Raw genomic sequence first — 20,166 nt, forward strand, 5'->3', positions numbered from 1 at the left:
TTAAGTAAAACTGTGTGGCAGATAGTGAGACAGGAAGGAAGAGCAGGTAGTGCTCCTCATTGTGTCATCAATGGAGAGAAAACACCGTGGGAAGAATGAGAAGCCACTGATAAGGAGGCTAGTACATTGGTTGTTTTAACCCTCATAGACACTCTGTGCTTTATGGTAGAGGGCTGCATTCCCACATACCTGCATACCAGCGGGTCCCGACAGAGATCATTGCTGCGCAGTCTGCCTTTTTCATGCTGCAGGTTGGGAGCGGGTGGTCAGACATACATTTTTGGGATGAAAATATTTTTTGGTTGTCCTGCAGATTTGCAAACGGTTGTCTTTCTGTCTTTCTGTTTTGTATGCATTAGCCTACCTATTCTATTAAAAGCACATCTTTGTCGCATAATATGCTGACCACACCGCTCGCGTCGTGAGCGCGAGCGTTGCAAAATAAATGTAAACATGTTATTCAATTATTGCACCCCCACTCCTCGCGCGCGCCAACGAGCATCTGCGTTGCCAAGCACTGAAATAGAAGTCAGTTCTATTTGTGAAGCTGGACGCGGTGTAAGTCCTGCCTCTCCCATCTCCTCATTGGTTTATAGAAGCAGATACCCACTGCCATCTCCTCTTTGATTATACCAACGTGGGTGATTGAAAGATGAACTGAGTTCGGTCGATCGTCATGGTAATTATGACAATCGCCATATGAAGTCCAAAGAAGAAAAAGCCTGGAAGGAGGAGAGATGACTAGAAACGATTCGGTTGACCGTTTTTATGTGTGGATTAATTGTCGGAGTAGAGGACCTTGTGCATTTCAGGTAAAATAACAACTCAACATTTATATCCCAGGACAAATTATCTAACAACAGCAAGCTAGCTAAATAGGACAAATTGGATAGCAACTGCAAGCTAGCTAGCTAAATTGCCACAAATGTTTAATGCTTTTCGACCTGTCCCCAAATTAATATAATTGGTTCAGAGTTTGATTTGATATTTCAATCTGCTGTCGTGACCGTGTTTGGTGTGGGGGAACAAAATCTATTTGGTTTTGGGTACGGTGTTATTCATACACTGAATTCGCTGCTTCAAGTTAAGTAGCCTACCTCTCCTACTTGGGCATGAAAGATCAAGTATACCTACAGTAGGCCTTTGTGTGGTCTCAATGAAATAGACTATGCTGCCTATGCATGGGCTGAGAATCACGTGGAAGTTATCTTTCCAATGAAATGTAATTAAATGTTAAGACTATAGTTTACTACAGTGTCTGTAAATAAATATTGATAATGGAAAGAAGTGGGCGGCGCTCAACCAACGTGAGTTGAAGTACAATCAAAATGGGATAAAGGAGATGGTGCAACGCGAGCGTAGGCTACCATGGTGAGCGAGCGTTGCGCCTTTTCATTGTAAATAAATATTGATTACCCGTTTGTCTCTGCCTGCAAATCGTTCTCAATGGTAGACTATATCCTATATACACAATGTAGCTTTAGAGAAAGTGCAAGTGTCTGCTTTCATCGTTCTTGCTGCTTCAAGTTCAGTAGCCGTATCTGTGAGATCAGGCGTGCGTGTGATCTCAATTAAATTATAGTAGGCTATACATGGACGGAGACGCACAGGGTAGTTATCTTTCCAAGGAAATGTACATCCTAAATATGATTAGTCTATAGTTTACTACTTTGCCTAGAAACGAATACTGATCATCATACTTGTCTCCGTCTGAAAATCGTCCCACTCCTAAAAACTATTTTTATTAAACATAGCTCAAGAGAAAGTCTCGCCAACTCTGCTCTCTTCAAACTACGTCTAACCTATTGGCTGATATAGCCCAGTAATATAATAGCCTAATATAATGGGCTACGTGAGATTCTCTGGTAATTTAACTTATTTCTTAGGTTATTTTTGTGCATTTTGATATTGCAGGGACCATGGTTAGCAGTGGTGGAACTAGAGTCTTCTACATGCTAACACATCGTGCAATTGGAACACAGGAGTGATGGTTGCTGATAATGGGCCTATGTACACCTATGTAGATAGGTGTACACATGCTACAATAGTCATTTACAACATTAACAATGTCTACACTGTATTTCTGATCAATTTTATGTTATTTTAATGGACAAAAAATTTGCTTTTATTTAAAAAACAAGGACATTTCTAAGTGATCCCAAACTTTTGAACGGTAGTGTATATATATTTTTATTCAACAAGGCAAGTCAGTTAAGAACAAATTATTATTTACAATGACTGCCTACCCTGGCCAAACCTGGTCGATGCTGGGCCAATTGTACGCTGCCCTATGGGGCTCCCAATCACGGCCGGGTGTGATACAGCCTGGAATCGAACCAGTAATGAAGTATGATGGAATTGAATTTAATAGCTGATATCGCAGGTTAGGGGAGGGTTTCATGATGACTTGACTTTCAAGATTACTGGGAAGTAATATTGTACAGTTTTCAGTTCTACAGCTGCAAATATTTATGCCTTGTATCTACGGTATGTGAGAGAGAGCGCTTTGGTTTGGGTGGTTGCTCAAAGCCAAGGCACTGTAACGTCACATGTTGTTAGGCCATATTTCTGGCAGCCAATACGCACTGCCCTCCATGTGCAGACTGCACCCCACACAGATTAGTGGTGAAACCTGAGTTACCAGGAACATCATTCCTCGCCGGCCCAGGGAAATGGCAAGTGTCCTAATGCCTCTTTTGGCAAGATTCACAGGTCAGATGTTAGGAGTACTCCCTATTACTATAAAAAATACAAGGGTGTGTGTGAGAGAATGCGTCTGAATCTAAACGTGATCTCCCTCTTTCAGTTTTGTTAGTGTGCTCTGCAATAACAAACACTCCTTGATTGCAGGGCATTTGGTACTGTACACACACTCACTGCTTCACATGATCTCTCCGCTGTATATGTCAATCTATTTTCTCTCAGTAATGTGTGTTGTAATAGGCATGAAAACAGTAAGAGGATTATGCCTGTCTTCCCACTCTTTTATTTACTTTTCTTCATCACCATGAAGGATAGGAGATCTTGTCCCTGAGCTAATGCTGAACGGTTAGTGCTTTTTGAGGACAGTTCGGTTTTGGTTAGATTAAAAACGAATAATCATGGTTTTCAATTTTGTATTCTATTTTTGTTGTTGAAATAATGACATTAAAAAGCAAAAAATATATATTTGAATGGAAATTCAAAAGCCAAAAATGGTGAACATTCAATTGCCAAATTGAAAATATTCCATTCTCTCAGTCCGGTCCACATTGTGTAAACATAAATAGAAAAAATGAAATTACTATGAAATAATAAAACATTTCAGTTGTATGTTCCTTAGTTTTTATTTGATGACTTTATTCATTTCTTAAAGTAATCTCATCTTTGCTCAGGCAATAGCAGCCAGATAACGCTCTATCCTGCCTAAGCATGCTGCAGAGCTGTCTGACCACCATTTTACTAGTTCTTAAAATAAGGCATACTTTCACAAGCAGTCTTTGTCCCTCTCGTCATTGTGTACATTCCTCATTCATGTGGTCTATCCATCTAACCTAATGTAGCAGGCATAAAAGTGTAGCCATCTCAGTCCGAGCCGGAAAGAACAAGCGCAATGGATTATGGTCATTGTAGTTAATTACCGCATTTCTGCGCTGAACTAGGTTGAATATTTGCTTAATGAAAACTACAACTCCCTTCAGCCCAGCGTCCCACATAGTTCTTGACTAGGTTTGTCGTGAATTATTTGATTTCTCTCTAGAGAACCAACTTCCGCTCAATCAAATTTTATTTGTCACATGCCCCTGAATACAACAGGTGTAGACCTTAGAGTGAAATGCTTGCTTACTTACTTTAAAAAAAAGTAAGAGATAAGAAAAACAAATAGGTAGGTAGGGTTATTAAAGTGGCTATGCATGGATAATAACGGAGTAGCAGCAGCGTAGGGGCAGTGGTGCAAATAGTCTGGGTAGCCACTTGATTAGCTGTGCAGGAGTCTTATGGCTTGGGGTTAGAAGCTGTTTATAAGCCTCTTGGACCTAGACTTGGCGCTCCAGTACTGCTTGCCTTGCGGTAGCAGAGAGAACAGTCTATGACTAGGGTGGCTGGAGTCTTTGACAATTTTTAGGGCCTTCCTCTGCCACTGCCTGGTATAGAGGTCCTGGATGGCCGGAAGGTTGGCCCCGGTGATGTGCTGGGCCTTAAGCACTACCCTTTGTAGTGCCTTGCGGTTGGAGGCTGAGCAGATGCCATACCAGGCAGTGATGCAAACCGCCAGGATGCTCTCGATGGTGCAGCTGTAGAACCTTTTGAGGATCTGAGGACCTATGCCAAATCTTTTCAGTCTCCTGAGGGGGAATAGGTTTTGTCATGCCCTCCTCACAACTGTCTTGGTGTGCTTGGATCATGTTAGTTTGTTGGTGATGTGGACGCCAAAGAACTTGAAGCTCTCAACCTGCTCCACTACAGCCCCGTCGATGAGAATGGGGGCATGCTCGGTCCTCCTTTTCCTGTAGTCCACGATCATCTACTTTTTGTTTTGATCACGTTGAGGGAGAGGTTGTCCTTGCACCACACGGTCAGGTCTCTGACCTCCTCCCTATAGGCTGTCTCATCGTTGTCGGTGGTCAGTCCTACCACTGTTGTGTCATCAGCAAACTTAATGATGGTGTTGGAGTCGTGCTTGGCCTTGCAGTCATGAGTGAACAGGGAGTACAGGAGCGGACTGAGAACGCACCCCTGAGGGGCCCCCGTGTTGAGGATCAGCATGGCAGATGTGTTGTTACCTGCCATTACCACCTGGGGGCGGCCCGTCAGGAAGTCTAGGATCCAGTTGCAGGGGGAGTTATTTAGTCCCAGGGTCCTTAGCTTAGTGATGAGCTTTGAGGGCACTATGGTGTTGAACGCTGAGCTGTTGTCAATGAATAGCATTCTCATATAGGTGTTCCTTTTGTCCAGGTGGGAAAGGGCAGTGTGGAGTGCAATAGAGATTGCATCATCTGTGGATCTGTTAATGCGGTATGCAAATTGCAGTGGGTCTAGGGTTTCTGGGATAATGGTGTTGATGTGAGCCTTTCAATGTGTTTCATGGCTGCAGACGTGAGTGCTACGGGTCGGTAGTAATTTAGGCAGGTTACCTTAGACCCTGTGCCCAAGAACACTATGGTGGTCTGCTTGAAACATGTTGGTATTACAGACTCGGACAGGTTGAGGTTGAAAATGAAGACCGGTTGAAAGTGAAGACACTTGCCAGTTGGTCAGCGCATGCTCGGAGTACACGTCCTGGTAATCTGTCTGGCGACCAGTTTAAAGGTCTTACTCACATCCGGTGCGGAGAGCTTGATCACACAGTTGTTTACTAACCAGAATAGTTTTTTTTCTAGGTATCTGCATCTTTCCCTTTCAAGACGATTTGACACGTATCTAGAAACCAGGGGGATGCATTAGCTTTCAGAAATCTGCATGTTCAAAACGCAGACCATCAAAAAATCTGTATTTTTAAACCATTTCACCTGCGGTTTTTTATATTGAAATTAATCTCTTTTTTTTGCTTCATTAGAGTGATAAGGGGTGTGCAAATATAGTTTTTCTTCACAGAAAATACATTAGTGCAACACATTCGGCAGAAAATTGTTTTTATCAGATTACAGTAGAAGTGCAACGCTATTTGGCCTTGCAGCTTATAATGAAAAAGCAAGATATATTTTTTGCATAAACAATGCATAGGCATTTATATTTCTGTTTTATCATAAAAAGAGAATGTAGCAAGCTACATTTCCTAATGTTTTTCTTGAAGTTAATCTTTCATTTTCACTTGCTACCGGAGAAAAACTACACTGGAGAAAAGTAGCCTATACATCAATCAGAGTGGAGAAGTGCAACTGAAGCGATTAGTCATTTTACATTCATGATTTGGAGCAAACCCTGACCGAAGCCGAGTAGAATTTACAATAACAAGCAATTAACAATGTTACAAACGCAGCAAGATATTTTTTCTGTGTTTTATCGTGCCTTTTCTGCGTGAAACACACAATCCTGTGTTAATGTGACCCCTAGATACACACGGGCTCCGATGTGATACAGCAGTGGTCACCAAACCAATCTACCGCTCAGATTTCATGGTGAAGGATGTTTACTCCACGAATTTGCTTCACCATGGAGTGGATTTTAGGCTGCTAGAAAATGTAAGCCTATCCAACATTAACCTATTAAAAGCTATTCTGTAGCAATGAGGTTTGTGCTATAGGCCCAATACATTATCATGGCATACTGGCTATGCTTGAATTGTGCGATATTACAGGAATCAGGTTTTTTTATTTTACATTTCTATGAACTTTTAGGTCTGCTTGTTCTCATGTCTCGTTGGTCTCCTCTCCTTCGCGCCTTCTGTCCTGTGTGCACTGTGCACCTTCCCACGCAGGCACCAAGCCCCTACCCCTGCCACTCACTGCAACAAAGATGAAATCACTTATTCCACTCAGACAGCAAGCGGTTTCAACTGAATATTAGTATTTGAGGTTTGGTCCAACAGAATGGGTCATATGGACACTGAAACACATTGAGACATTATTTTACTGTAGTAGAGAAGTTAACCTTTCTAACCTTTTTTTATATCTCAACTCCAATGAATGCTCAGTTTCTGTTGCGCACGGCATTGTGGTACCACATGCTGCTAGCAGCATTTTAGCCACAGACTGTTACACTAGCTGTCTAGTCTGTGTTTTATAAAAGTGCAATGAGCATAAAAAACAATTGTATAAGGAATTGGCAACTCGTTCTCATTCTGAGAAATAAGGTAGGCCACTTGATTTCATCATCTGAACAAAGCGGACAGGCTAGCATGCTGTTCAAACAGTTGGAGATGGACAGAAGGGTGTGTTCATAACAATTCAACTGTTCTGCCTTGTTAGATGGTAACTGATTGGCTCAAACGCTTTAAGAAGTTAAGAAATTCCACAAATTCCACACACCTGTTAATTGAAATGCATTCCAGGTGACTACCTCATGAAGCTGGTTGAGAGAATGCCAAGAGTGTGCGAAGCAGTCATCAAGGCAAAGGGTGGCTATTTGTTGAATCTCAAATATATAAAATATATTTTGATTTGTTTAACACTTTCTTGGTTACTACATGATTCCATACGTGTTATTTCATAGTTTGATGTCTTCACTATTATTCTACAATGTAGAAAATAGTAAAAATAAAGAAAGACCCTTGAATGAGTAGGTGTTCGAAAACTTTTGACCGGTAGTGTACACTGATTTGTTTAAAGCAAAACTACTGAAACTGATGGTGATCCTTAACAATCTGAAAAAAATGTTGAATGTAATCTAGCCCCGATCAGCAGGTAGGCCAGATGAGTCGCGTCTCAGGTGGTTTCTTAGGCTACTTTATTCTGGTTGAACAACATTTTCAACAGCGGATTCGATAATAACCTAGTAAATTACAAAGCCTAATATTGCGTGCGAAGCAGCACACAGTGATCAGTTTGATTAAGCTACTGATATTGCCAGGTTTGTTCGGCAAGAAAAATTACTTGTTGATCAATGACTGTCAACAACACAGTTACATGCTTAGTTCGACACTGAAGGAAAGAACTCCTGAGTGGTGCAGAGGTATAAGGCACTGCATCTCAGTGCTTGAGGCATCACTACAGACACTCTGGTTTGAATCCAGGCTGTATCACAACCGGCAGTGATTGGGAGTCCCATAGGGCGGCGCACAATTGGCCCAGTGTCTCCCGGGTTTGGCTGGTGTAGGCCATCATTGTAAATAAGAATTTGTTCTTAACTGACTTGCCAAGTTAAATAAAGGTTAAATATAAGAAAATACGCATTAGTTGTCACAAAATATTAGGTGTTTTCGGAAGGTAGAAAGTCATTTTAGTGAACAGGGGATTCGTAATGTTTGAATCGATTTTCTGAACCAAGCATTCTACATTTTGGATCGGTTTGGGTCACCAATGCACCAATGCACTCGCATCTTAAACATTTGAACCTGGGACAGAAGCGTATTGGTGGAGTTACATCCCTGGAAATGTTGGTTAATAACTCAGCACTACCCTGAGGTTTTACAACACAGAGCACTTGTTGTATCACAGTCCATTTGAATCCATCTCTGTCACACTAGAAGTGCATTAGCTGCTGTTTGGTGAAATGTCCTTGGCGTTAAAACTTAATTAGTGTTGGAACATCCATGTCTTAACATAGTGTACATACAGTGCATGGAAATCCCTGTTAAACCCTGGGCATTAGGTTATCAACTAGCTGCTTGACTTTGCTGTTCATAGACAACTCCTCCAGTTCAAGGGACAGAAGGCCATTCAGTGTGCAGGGCCAGGGAGCCATGTATCCGGCCAAGCAGGTGCAAGATCTCCCAGTCCCCTCCCTCAGGAGCAGTGAAAGTGATAGCAGCTGCTGAAGAGATGTACTGACACTTAAACCGGGATGCACTGAAACATTCGACTGTAACTGTTCCAAAAGAGCTGGTGGCCAAACAGTGTTTCACCCTTCTCAATCTACTAGAAGGATTAGGCTATTATTGTTCTGCAGAAAGCTGATATCCGTGCCAAAGACTGCTAAAGCCCTGATTAGAATGTCTGACTTCAAAGTGGCTTGATTTGGGGTGGTCAACTGTCCTGACTTGTAAGTGACAAGTGTCTCACCTTGCTGTTCCCTTCTCCCTACAGGTCGCTGTCTACAGGACCCAACCCATGATGTACAGCGCCTGCTCTACAGCCCCACCCACTTCCTGTCTGTAGAGGAAGCGGCTCCACCACTATGTCCTCCCACCCCCAGTCTGTGCCTCAGGGCCGGAGGGCTGTGGACACCCGCCACCTGCCAAACCCTGCCAGTCTACCACTGCAGCTGGCACGGGCACACACGGTAAGAGCCCTGGGAAAGTCTGAGCTGGTTTTCGCTGAAGCCAGGAACACTGGTACTTAGCACCTTCACATGAAAAGCTGAGCGTATAATTGTAGATGTTACCCTGGCTCCCAATCGTTAGCAGTGATTTTGTCAACAAAGACTTATGCTGCACCGATGGAGGGAGCACGACCCTAGGGGCCCAAGGTTGTGTTTTTCTAACATTAGCGTTGTGAGGCTACACTGTTGTGCGCACACAGGGTGTGACGCCCTAGAACCTGCTCCTTTATTAGATGTTTGAGTTGAAAGTTCATGTTGTCATGGTTGGTGCCTCTAGGGCAAATCGGGCACATGTTATAGGACCTTTCTTACTGAAGAATGTGTGTTTTCATATGATTGTTTTGTTTGCTTTTCATGTGTTGTGTGTATATAGATACGTATAGTGTAATTCTTGTTCATTGATGTGTTCATGCAGGGCTCATATAAAGGTGAAATAAATGAATGGTGGAATCATGTTAAGGATTTCTCAATGATGGCCTCACGCCTTCCCTCATTTCATAATGGTTATGATAGTTAGTTTACAGGATCAGAGGTAGACTTCCCGCAAGAGGCCCCTAGCTAGTACGTACGCTCATCTTGTAGCGTGATGTCCCATGTTGGCTTGAGCCTCTCTCTATTATAAGGAGGGAATCCAAGGGTTACCCCCCAGGATCCCCACAGCTGCGCCTGCTTGTTAATCCCCCCCCACTCCAACTCGTCATCACGTTGAGGAGGAGATAAGGGCAGACAGACGGTCCAAACCCCACAGTCAATCCCTCAGCCTCCGCTCAGTGAGAGAGGTGCACGTGTAGAGAAGGCCACTCTCTCATATGTGTGAGGGAAATGGAGAGCGAGGATTATACAGTAATGACCAGGGAGGTAGAGGGAGAAAACGAGGGATTAATTGAAAAAACATGGGTGAGAGTTGAAACACGCCATCATAGACTTGTCTTGCTGTCTCAGATCTGATTTCTTATTTTTCTTTTGTGTACAGTTATGTTCCAGTTGTCCTCTCCTCATGTGTTGCTGTGTTGTATGTTTCAGGATGTGGGACTGGTGGACTATCACCCTCACTCTCGGGACTACAGCTCCCACCTGGCTCAGCCCCACCGCCGCAGACCCTCTCTGCTGTCCGAGTTCCAGCCAGGGAATGAGAGGTACTAGAGCTACTACTTTGTACTACTATTTGACATGATTACACACACCCTGCTCTTCCTCAGGGCCAAGGACCCCCCCCCCCCCCCCCTCAAGTATTTTAACACATGGGTTTCTTTGATCTCTGACATTCCTAGAAGCCCCTGTCACCTTTGGTCATCACCTTTAAATCATTTTTTAAAGAACACAATTTGTTCTATTGTGATGGGTGTTCAGATGTTGGCATGCATATTTCATCTTCATGGAATCCTTTGACAGACCGAGCAGCAGAGAAAATCAAGTCATCTTGAGGCAAAACACTTTCCTTCAGCATTTTTCTGTCACAGTTCTCAGTGTTAACCCTCCGAGCCAATATGTTTTGTTCTCCCTCTTTACTAAGTTTATGCAAACCTAATGTAATTGGCACACCCATGTCTTTCCATTGTAATGTGTGGTGCTGAGCTGCTCTGGACCGGAGCGTAATGTAGCCTGGTTATTGGTAGCCTTCTACAGTTGAGCCATGTCAGACACAGCATTACAATGTATGTCGCGTATCTCAGAAGATTCCGGTCTTATATCTACCCAAGTGGTTTATTCATTATATAGTCATGCTTTTTCTGAGTCGTCGTCTTGATGAGTGGTTATGAATGATTTATATGCGTAATTGTTTGCATATCACACAGATGAAAGGCCTCGAGTGCAAAGTGTTTTTGTTTTTTCTTCAGTTGATTGACTTAGCCAATATTCCTGCATATGTTAGCTAGGAACAAAGTACAAGATGCAACTGAAGTGAAGTGTTTTTCTCATGAGGTCAACTGGATACTAGTCAAATGGCTGTCGAAGCAGCGTTGTGCAGCAGTGGCTCCCCGGGAGGTCTTCCTATTCATTTGTATTAGTTCACTGTCCTCTCCTCTCTGGAAATCCACCTGAACATCTTTCTTTGTGGTTGTAATGGAGGCCCTGTCTCAAGAGGATGTCAAGTGAGTTAAGCAACATTACCCTCAGGAATTCTACGGGGACACATTGGCCGACACCAGATGGTAGTTGTGTCAGTGTGTGTGCCCGCGTGCGTGTAATGTGTAGCAGTGTGCGGCCAACCATTTGTGTGTGGCTGGCTGTGCCTTGTCTTTCAGTATCAGTCAGACAGGCTTACTGGCTCTCTGGGACTTTGTTATTGAAGAACCTGCCCGGGCAGCATTTCCCAGGGAGCATTGTGTCCTTCCTTGACCACTACTTCTCTGCCCTGTCTTCTTTCTGGGTACAGTAGAGGACTCCACTAGTTCTGTCAGCACAAATGAACACCACACTGTTCTCGTCATTATCCCAAGAGGACATTGATTTGGCATGGGTCTCCAGATCCTCAAACGTTCTACAGCTGCACCATCGAGAGCATCCTGACAGGTTTTGCGGAGAGGCATCAGCTTGTGAGTCCCTAGTCAAGCATTAGGCCTAAACGCTCAGCATTGCTTCAAGTGGGCTGAGATTCCACCCTGAGAATTTGCTGTCTCTCACACACCTATTCTGAATAGTGTGAATCTGTCCTTGGCAAAGCATCAGTCTCTTGCCCTCTGGGGTGCCAGGTACTCACTTCAGAAGCATAGTTCTAGGCACTCTGCTATATTTGGCGTCTGAGCATCCTCCTCATTGAGACAAGTCCTTCATATTAGAAGGATGAATAAGGAATGAAATTCAAAGTGAAAAGTTAGAGACATAAGCTAGGTTTCCATCGAGTCTGCGACAGATTTGAGAATTTGATTCCCTAAGCAAAACAGTATCCTCTCTGTGTGCTTTTCATACACTTTCAGTCTTTCACACATACTATGTCTCTTCTTCCTATTGGCCTCTTAAATCCCAGCAGGGATAATGGCTTTTACTGTAGAGCAGCAGAAACCACTTTAAAATAAAATGTTTAGGTGCCTAATCTAGGCCCATGGGCTATGTGTACCAGGAGTCTCAGAGGTTGTACGAGGTCACCTGAAATGAACGGAGCAGGGCTGTCAGTGAACTTTCTTTTCTTCTCAGCATTAGCCTTTTAGTTAAGTGCTTTTGAAAGCAAAATGAGACCTTGGTGTGTCTAAAGAATAGATGAGCAAGCAGGGGTGATGTGCTAGGATCATGCGGAAAGTTAATGATGATAACCTTAGTCTTGAACTATCCTTATTTGAACAAATTCTCTGAAGGAGGCTTTAGTGGAATATTTTCCCTTTCCTTACTGTGTTGTTTTGCCCAAGGCACAGCACTGTCTAGGCTATTGCGTCACGTAGAAGTTATCCTCTCCATTTAAAAAAAATCAACTATCAAATACAGTTGTCTCTGTTTAGCCTCCCCTGCTCTCTGCACAGCTGCAGCTTTTCCTCGGGGGGGGGGGGGGGGGTGGAGAGATTGGCAAAGGCACACATCATCTGTGCTCTGCTCATAAGGGGACCTGAGCCAGTGAGAGACTAATGGAGACGTTGTTGTATTGTATCACAGCGCTGCGCACCGCCTCCTCCCTGATGTCCCTCACCCCTCTACCCCTTTTTACTCCTGTCAAATCCTCCCCAGGGATCAGATTATGTCGCACGCTCATGCATAAGCTTGGAGAGAGGGAGAGAGAGAGGGAAAAGGGAGGAATATAAAATAGCTACAGAGCTTGATGATGTGATTATGTAAGTGCCAAGCCTCTATGGCAATCAGAGGGGTGTGTGTCTAAAAGGGGAGTGAGGGGGAGGGCTTTTACACACCATCTGGATTTTCATTTTTTGCCACCTATTTTTTTGCATCACTGTTTAAAGGGATGGTTCACCCAAATTACATGTTGGTTTCCCTGTAAGCACTCTATGGACAAGGTATGGTAATTCTGGGGCATTTCCAAATCTCATTCAGTCATGCTATTAGCATTTATCGCGCGTCATGACCAAATCATCCGAAAGTAACAAAAAATTGACTGTAAAGCTCAACAAAGTCACTTATAGATGATTTGAACATGATTTGAAAAAAGTTAATAAATAGCAGTCCCATGACTTGAAAGGGAAAGCAGTGCTAGGGAAACCAAACCAAAGCATGGATTCCTGTCATACGTTGTCCATAGACTGCTTACAGTATAAGGCAACCAATGTGTCATTTTGTAATTTGGGTGAACTATCCCTTTAAGCAAGTATACACCAGAACTTCTGTCATTCTCAGTCCAGGCCACCCCATGACACCTTTCACATGCAGATTCAGGATTGTGTTATATGTAACTGCTACTTTCCTGCAGTCTAGTCATTGGGGAGAATATAGCAGATCCTGGCTAAATTATTATAGTACCACTGGCACCCTGCAAGACAAACGCTTTCTGCTCACTGGCACTAAAATGAACCACACAGTAGTCCTTTGTGGCTCTGCACTGGCAATTGTGGTTGTGTTTCCCAGTTGGCCTTTCCCACCCCTAGAAGCCACTTCCATTTCGACATTGGCAGTCTTGTCTCTGACATTCCAGCATCTACCAGCATCTTGCCTAATCTGGAACAGAGCACCATTACCAAGTCATTAACCTTAACTGATGTATGTAGTGAACTAACCTCGTCCCCAGGCTATTGCGTATATAAGCAGTGTACATCAACGATTCAAAGTTGGCCTTAGTGGGAGTGACCATAGAATTCTATGGGAGTGTTTGTCATTTAATTTTAGCGACTCACACAACTGCAAGGCGGGGCTCTGTGCTTGTGGTGTGCTAGTTTACAGGGGGGGTAAGGGGGAAGGTGTTGTGGGAGATGAATGGTTGGTAGATTAAGGTGAATAAGCCAATGCCTATGCGCCAGGAGTTTCTCCCGGTCTTTGTCTATTGGTTAACGAAGGCCAAGTTTGACTCGATGGTCCACCAGACTCTTCACACATTCGGGCGGAAGTGTCTGGGAACGAGATTAGTAGTGAACTGAATATTCAAAGCCTTTCATTTCACTGAACATTGAAGGACACAGCCTGCTTTTCCAGGCCCTTATTTATAACGTTTTTTGCTTGTTTGAATTCCCTGAGTTTGAATGTACTGTGAGTCTAAAACCACACGTACAGGAGATCATGATCTATTGTATTGCAGCTCTGCTCCCCTCTTCTCCCTTCCACCCATGATTTTAGCCATCTAATTGTTAGCATTCCAGGCCTCCCAGCTCTGTTCTGGTTCGGCGCTACAGTACAGGGATGTTGCAGGGAAAGGGCCGCAGGCGAGGTCAGTCATGGTTTTGGATGTCTGTGTGTGTGGCCCTAGTGAGTAGTGACCACTTGACAATTCAAAAAGATAGAAGAGCAACTAGGCTTTATGCTGTGTTTTAGTGTAGTGTATTAGTAGTGGCAGTCGGAAGGTGGGTTATAGAACTGTCATTTTTGGTGTCTGTTTGATATGCCTCAGTATTCCAGTCCAATAACTAACTATGCTGCTCCTTCTGTTTAAGTCATGGGTTTTTACATTTGCATTTTTACATTTTAGTAATTTAGCAGACGCTCTTATCCAGAGCGCCTTAGTGAGTGCATACAGTACATTTTCATATTTGTTCGTACTGGTCCCCTGTGGGAATCAAACCCACACCCCTGGCGTTGCAAGTGCCATGCTCTACCAACTGAGGTCATTATGACCACAAACTTTTAGCTAATCGCCCTGGGGTTGTGTGCAGACATGGAATGCATCAGTTGTGTAAATTTAGGCATATGTACAGAAGGGACCGGAAATATGCAAGGCCTGTATGCTGCCATAAGTGGGCCACGCAGTGAGTGGGATCGGCCTAGTTGTTCTTGTGTCGTTTCCTTTGTTTAGACCACTCACCGTGTTGGCCTTACAAATGGATACGTTAATCATTATGGTCATGTTGTCAAATCCCACGTCTCCCCGAGGACCATTATCTGCTTTGAGTGTTTCATGGATTGCCACTTTTTCATGTAGCAGAGTGGTGTTCTCAAGTGATAAAGCACTTCTACCATTGTACGGAGGGGGTGGAGAAGCTCTTCGGAATGGATATTGGCAATCACTCTGATGTCTAGAATCTCTCTTCCTAAAAAAAGAAATTCAGCACAATGACCATGAATAACTCCATATTACTGTAGTACGTCATATAATACACTGACCATGAATAACTCCATATTACTGTAATACGTCATATAATACACAATGACCATGAATAACTCCATATTACTGTAATACGTCATATAATACACAATGACCATGAATAACTCCATATTACTGTAATACGTCATATAATACACAATGACCATGAATAACTCCATATTACTGTAATACGTCATATAACACACAATGACCATGAATAACTCCATATTACTGTAATATGTCATATAACACACAATGACCATGAATAACTCCATATTACTGTAATACGTCATAACACACAATGACCATGAATAACTCCATATTACTGTAATACGTCATATAACACACAATGACCATGAATAACTCCATATTACTGTAATACGTCATATAATACACAATGACCATGAATAACTCCATATTACTGTAATACGTCATATAATACACAGTGACCATGAATAACTCCATATTACTGTAATACGTCATATAACACACAATGTCCATGAATATCTTAATATAAATCCACAAGCGTTCAATAATTACAATATTAGTTTGTGTTTCTTACATCTGCAAACAGCTAGTTTGTATTTTCTTAGCAAGTTAAACTAAATCGTGTTAGCCACTAATGGATAGTTAGCTGGCTAGCTAACTAGCTAATAAAAGTACTGAGTCAGAGCAAACGTAGCTAACTAATACAGTCTGATACCAGTGCTGGTGCAGGCCTAAATAGGCATGTTTGTGCAACAGTATCTTCTAAATCAAAGAGGAATAGGCAAAGCATGAATATGTTGGCTACATGAATAAAGATATAATGTAGCCAAAGACTATAGGGTCCGCTAGGGAACACTGAACATCACTTTGGTTTCTACCCTCACAATTTTCATTCATTGTCATGTCAAACCACACTATTCAAAGTGCCCACTATTATTTATATTCTAACTAGAATTATAATAAAAATTATATTTCCATGATTCCAAAAGATGACCAAAGTGTTTTGATCTAAATCGCAATTGCAACATTTGGTTAAAAATAAGGCCTTGTATTTTTGCCCATATCGTGGCTGTGTGGAAATGATCTCAAATGAGTGCAGGAAATGCAGAAATTGATGGAAATGCAGGAAATTATTTTATGTTGAAGTTGAATTGAACAGTATAAAACAATCAAAATGGTGAAAGACCCATTGAAATTATTTAGAATATATGTGTTGCCACCCTAGGGTCACGCACTACTCATAATGCAAATGTAGAACTTTTATTAATCAAAAGCATAAAATATTGTCAAATTTGAAAAATACCATGATATGATATTTTGGCCTTATCGTCCAGCCCTAAATAGAGGGCTTTTATTTCATGCCCCGCAACATTGAACTTGATCTGTGTGAATTGATTTAACAAATGTACAGTTCTGAATATGCAGTGGTCATTTTATTACATCGGCTCAGAACTATTATGGTGCCAGTTTGCTGGCTTGACTTCCTCGTAGTCTGATATACCATACTTACAGATGTTAGTTGTTTACCTGTCTTTCTCTCTTTGTCCCTACAGAGGTCAGGAGCAACACATCCGCTATGAGCACATATACCTGCCCGATCCCAACAGCCTATCAGAGATGGAATATGCTGAGATGAAGCGTCCTCGGCTGGACATGGGGCCGGAGTCTCTCATGAGGCACTCGGCCCACCGCCCACAACTTCCTCTGGGAGGGGCAGAGGACATGTCAAAGGTCAGTGTTGATTACTTAGGAAATGTACTCCTACTTTGATTGGTTTGGTTTAAAGTGCTGATTTGGATAGGACAGCTTTCTCTTAACTGTGCTGACATTTCGCCTGGCTGGCTGAGGTTAAGTGGTTATTTAGCATGGTGTGGGGAGTCATTTGACACTGTATGTGGTTATTTATAGCTACTAAATGCCCAGAGTAAACAAGCAGGGATGTGGGAAGTAGCTGTGCTGTTGTGTTTTCTCTCCCAGGAATGGTTGGGTACTGGCTTGAATATATTTTTCTATGTGCCTGCTGGGTCACAGAAACCCTCCAAAAGCATAGGTTTAACAGTGTAAATGCATAACACAGCAGCTAATGGTAATGAATATTTTCTCTTCAGCAAGAGATCAGTTCCTTGATGGAGGTGAGCCAGTCATAAGTAATGCAGATTGCCTTTCACTTTTCGAGGTCCTGGCCTACTCCACAACAACTGTGCTCTGTTTAGCTGCGCTGGTGATGGCTGTGTCTTAAATGAATAGCGCAGGCATTTATTTGCTTCAGTCACGGAACACAACCGGCGCTTTTTAGAGACCGCCTTCTGTTTGATCCAGGCGTCTATTTCCTTAATGCAGGGCGCTTTTGCTCGATAAAATGTTGAAAAGACTACCACACTGTTTGTGACCAGTATAAACATTAGAATAACAAATCCATCGCAAATGAGACTTGCAAAGGCTGCCTATCATACATCCTCGATTTTGCATAAAAAGTCTCAATGGAAATTATGTTGTTCTCCTTTTTCTTCTTTTGCGCAATCTTTCTGGTACTCAATGTTCGCTCATAAAAATTCATTTAGATCCCGCATTTTGTTTGAAACCGGCAATTATTTGCTGAAATGTGTGCCGATTCCTGGCTATTAAAAGGGACAGGCTGCTATTTGAGACTGCGTTTAATTCAAGTTTTACGGTAAGTGGCAGCAGACACAGATGTGTGGAATGTTAGCTAGCTCTGAGGATGTGTCCCATGAATAGAGCTGGTGCAGTCAGTGTGTGTTGCTTTCTACAGGTTCTGTTGTCTATGTCAGAGGCTCAGGGGAAGATTGTGCTGCTCACTGCTCTGTTCTCCCTTCAACTGTTATCAACACAGTGGATGACACTCTGCTAGTACTGTTTCTCTGCTCATCAACAAGTCATGGCACCTGGAAGGTGATTCTGAAAAAGCACTGAAGAAATTATTGTTCCCACTCATACTCTACCATCTGGCGTCGGTGGGAGTTGTTAGTAATCAAGATTATTCCCGGAGCGCTATGTTGTTACACCCACACTTACTGTTGCTGTTTAGCTAGCTATGTCCTGTTGGTGTCTTCTGCAGGTCAAATGTTAGCAGAATAGTAATTTTGGCCATTTTGCTAATCTATTCTGGAGGATGTATAATTTCTAGTCAATTTAGTCCATTTCTGAATAAGTGGCAAGAGAAGGAGCTTTGCCTCATTGGGAAAACTAGCCTGCTCTACCTAGGGCTGTGGTGGTGATTGTCAAGCAAATGACTGCCGGTCTCACGGCAACTGACCGTTAATGAACATAAACACGTTTAGCATCTCCTGGCTTCCACGCGTAGCCTACAGTCCACTGATGCAGACCTTTGGAACATCTACATTTTAAAGTCTAATATATCCATATAATATAGCCTACACCTTCACAATAAATCTATTATTTACTTTAGACAGGTCTAAAGGAACATGATATGAATTAAAATGTAGTCTATTTCAGAAGAAGAGAATAGCATACTCTGAGTTGTCCTTATGTTAGGCCCTGATTTGGCTATGCCATATGGCTGGGGGCTACACCAGCTCATTTAGCAGACAAGATTTGCTTAGAATTTCGTGGCACTATTTAAAAAATATATTTTATAGTATGAAGAATACAATTGAACATAGCTGAATAAAATAGAAAGGGAATTTTCAAAGAAACAGGTCCTCCTATATGCTATTTATATATGCAATTTATAAGTTATTTTTGCAACTTTAGTTGAGATACAAATGTTGGGCTGTATGTTTTGATGTTTGATACATTCTAAGGCTGCATGATGCGACTCTAATAATAGAAAAGTTGCATTAAAGGCTCTGAGTTGTTTCTTGTGCAGGCTGCACACACTTCATCAGTCTCTCATTCACAATTTGATAAGCACTTGATAATATTTTCACCAGGCCTCGAATTTCCCGATGACAACCCCCTTGTGTGGCTGTAATGCCCCCTAAAAAATCTATGCATTTTGCGACCAAAGTGGCTGTTGTGCCCTTCGGATGAATATAATAGTTATAATTCCCTTCCCCCGGCTGCTATACTCCGAAGCACCTCTCGCTCACATGGCTCTCTCAGATATCTCAATTCCTATTAGCTAATGCCCATCACATGATCAGGTCCTTCTCACAGCTAAGAAGTAGGCTAGAAGTGAAGACGGACACATCGGGGACTTATCAAATCCCGAGTCCATGTTGAAGATGTTAGAAGAACTGTCTATATTTAGCCTACTTTTCATCAGCCAACAAGCCTATGTTAATCTACTATCCCCCATAGTACAAAAGTTGACCCATTCTTTTGGTCAACTTGTCCTTCTGTGCATTAAATAAATATTCCAAACATACGCTGGGACAGTTGTTGGATGCGATAGATCCCAAATGAATACAACCACAAACATTTAAAAGCAATGAGGCTGATGCAACAGATCAGAACGTTTTAGCTTAAAATGTTGATGAACTATTAGGCTATTTCTTCACATTAGAAGCGCAGCAATGCACACATTTGTCACGTTCCTGACCTGTTTTCTGTTTTGTATGTGTGTGATGGTCAGGGCGTGAGTTTTGGGTGGGCATTCTATGTTGTGTGTTTCTATGTTGGTTTAGGGTTGCCTGGTATGGCTCTTAATTAGAGGCAGGTGTTTTGCGTTCCTCTAATTAAGAGTCATATTTAGGTAGGTTGTTTCACTGTGTTCGTTGTGGGTGGTTGTTACCTGTCTCTGTGTTTGTGTTCTGCACCAGATAGGTCTGTATCGGTTTTGCACGTTTGTTATTTTGTAAGTTGTTTGTAGTGTTCACTTGTTCTTATAATTAAACATGTTGAGCACTGGCTACGCTGCATTTTGGTCCTCTCCTTCACCCCAGGAAGAAAACCTTTACAGAACCACCCACCAAACCCGGACCAAGCAGCGTGACAACGGGCAGCAGCAACAGCAGCAGCAGTACAAGGAGGAATGGACATGGGAGGAGATTCTGGACGGAGAAGGACCCTGGGCAGAGCCAGAGGAGTGTCGCCGTCCCAAAGCGGAGCTGGAGGCATCAAAAGCGGAGAGGCGTCATTATGAGGCGCTTGCAAGGCAGAGTGGCTGGAAACCCGAGAGGCTCACCCAA

General features: G+C 42.6%; 1 protein-coding gene across 18 annotated transcripts in view; it reads left to right on the forward strand.

Moving 5' to 3' along the window:
• The window catches only part of LOC139545500 (nuclear receptor corepressor 2-like), a 132,620-nt gene that overhangs the window by 21,276 nt on the left and 91,178 nt on the right, over positions 1-20,166 (forward strand). For all 18 annotated transcript variants that reach the window (XM_071353340.1, XM_071353352.1, XM_071353343.1 and 15 more), the window contains exons 2-4: positions 8,664-8,859; positions 9,922-10,034; positions 16,609-16,786. In XM_071353340.1, coding sequence (XP_071209441.1) covers positions 8,755-8,859; positions 9,922-10,034; positions 16,609-16,786 — 396 coding nt within the window. In that variant the 5' untranslated portion in view covers positions 8,664-8,754. The remainder of the gene's footprint in view (positions 1-8,663; positions 8,860-9,921; positions 10,035-16,608; positions 16,787-20,166) is intronic.

The sequence above is a fragment of the Salvelinus alpinus genome, chromosome 19 (genome assembly GCF_045679555.1).
Source record: "Salvelinus alpinus chromosome 19, SLU_Salpinus.1, whole genome shotgun sequence".
Classification (NCBI taxonomy): Eukaryota; Metazoa; Chordata; class Actinopteri; order Salmoniformes; family Salmonidae; genus Salvelinus; species Salvelinus alpinus.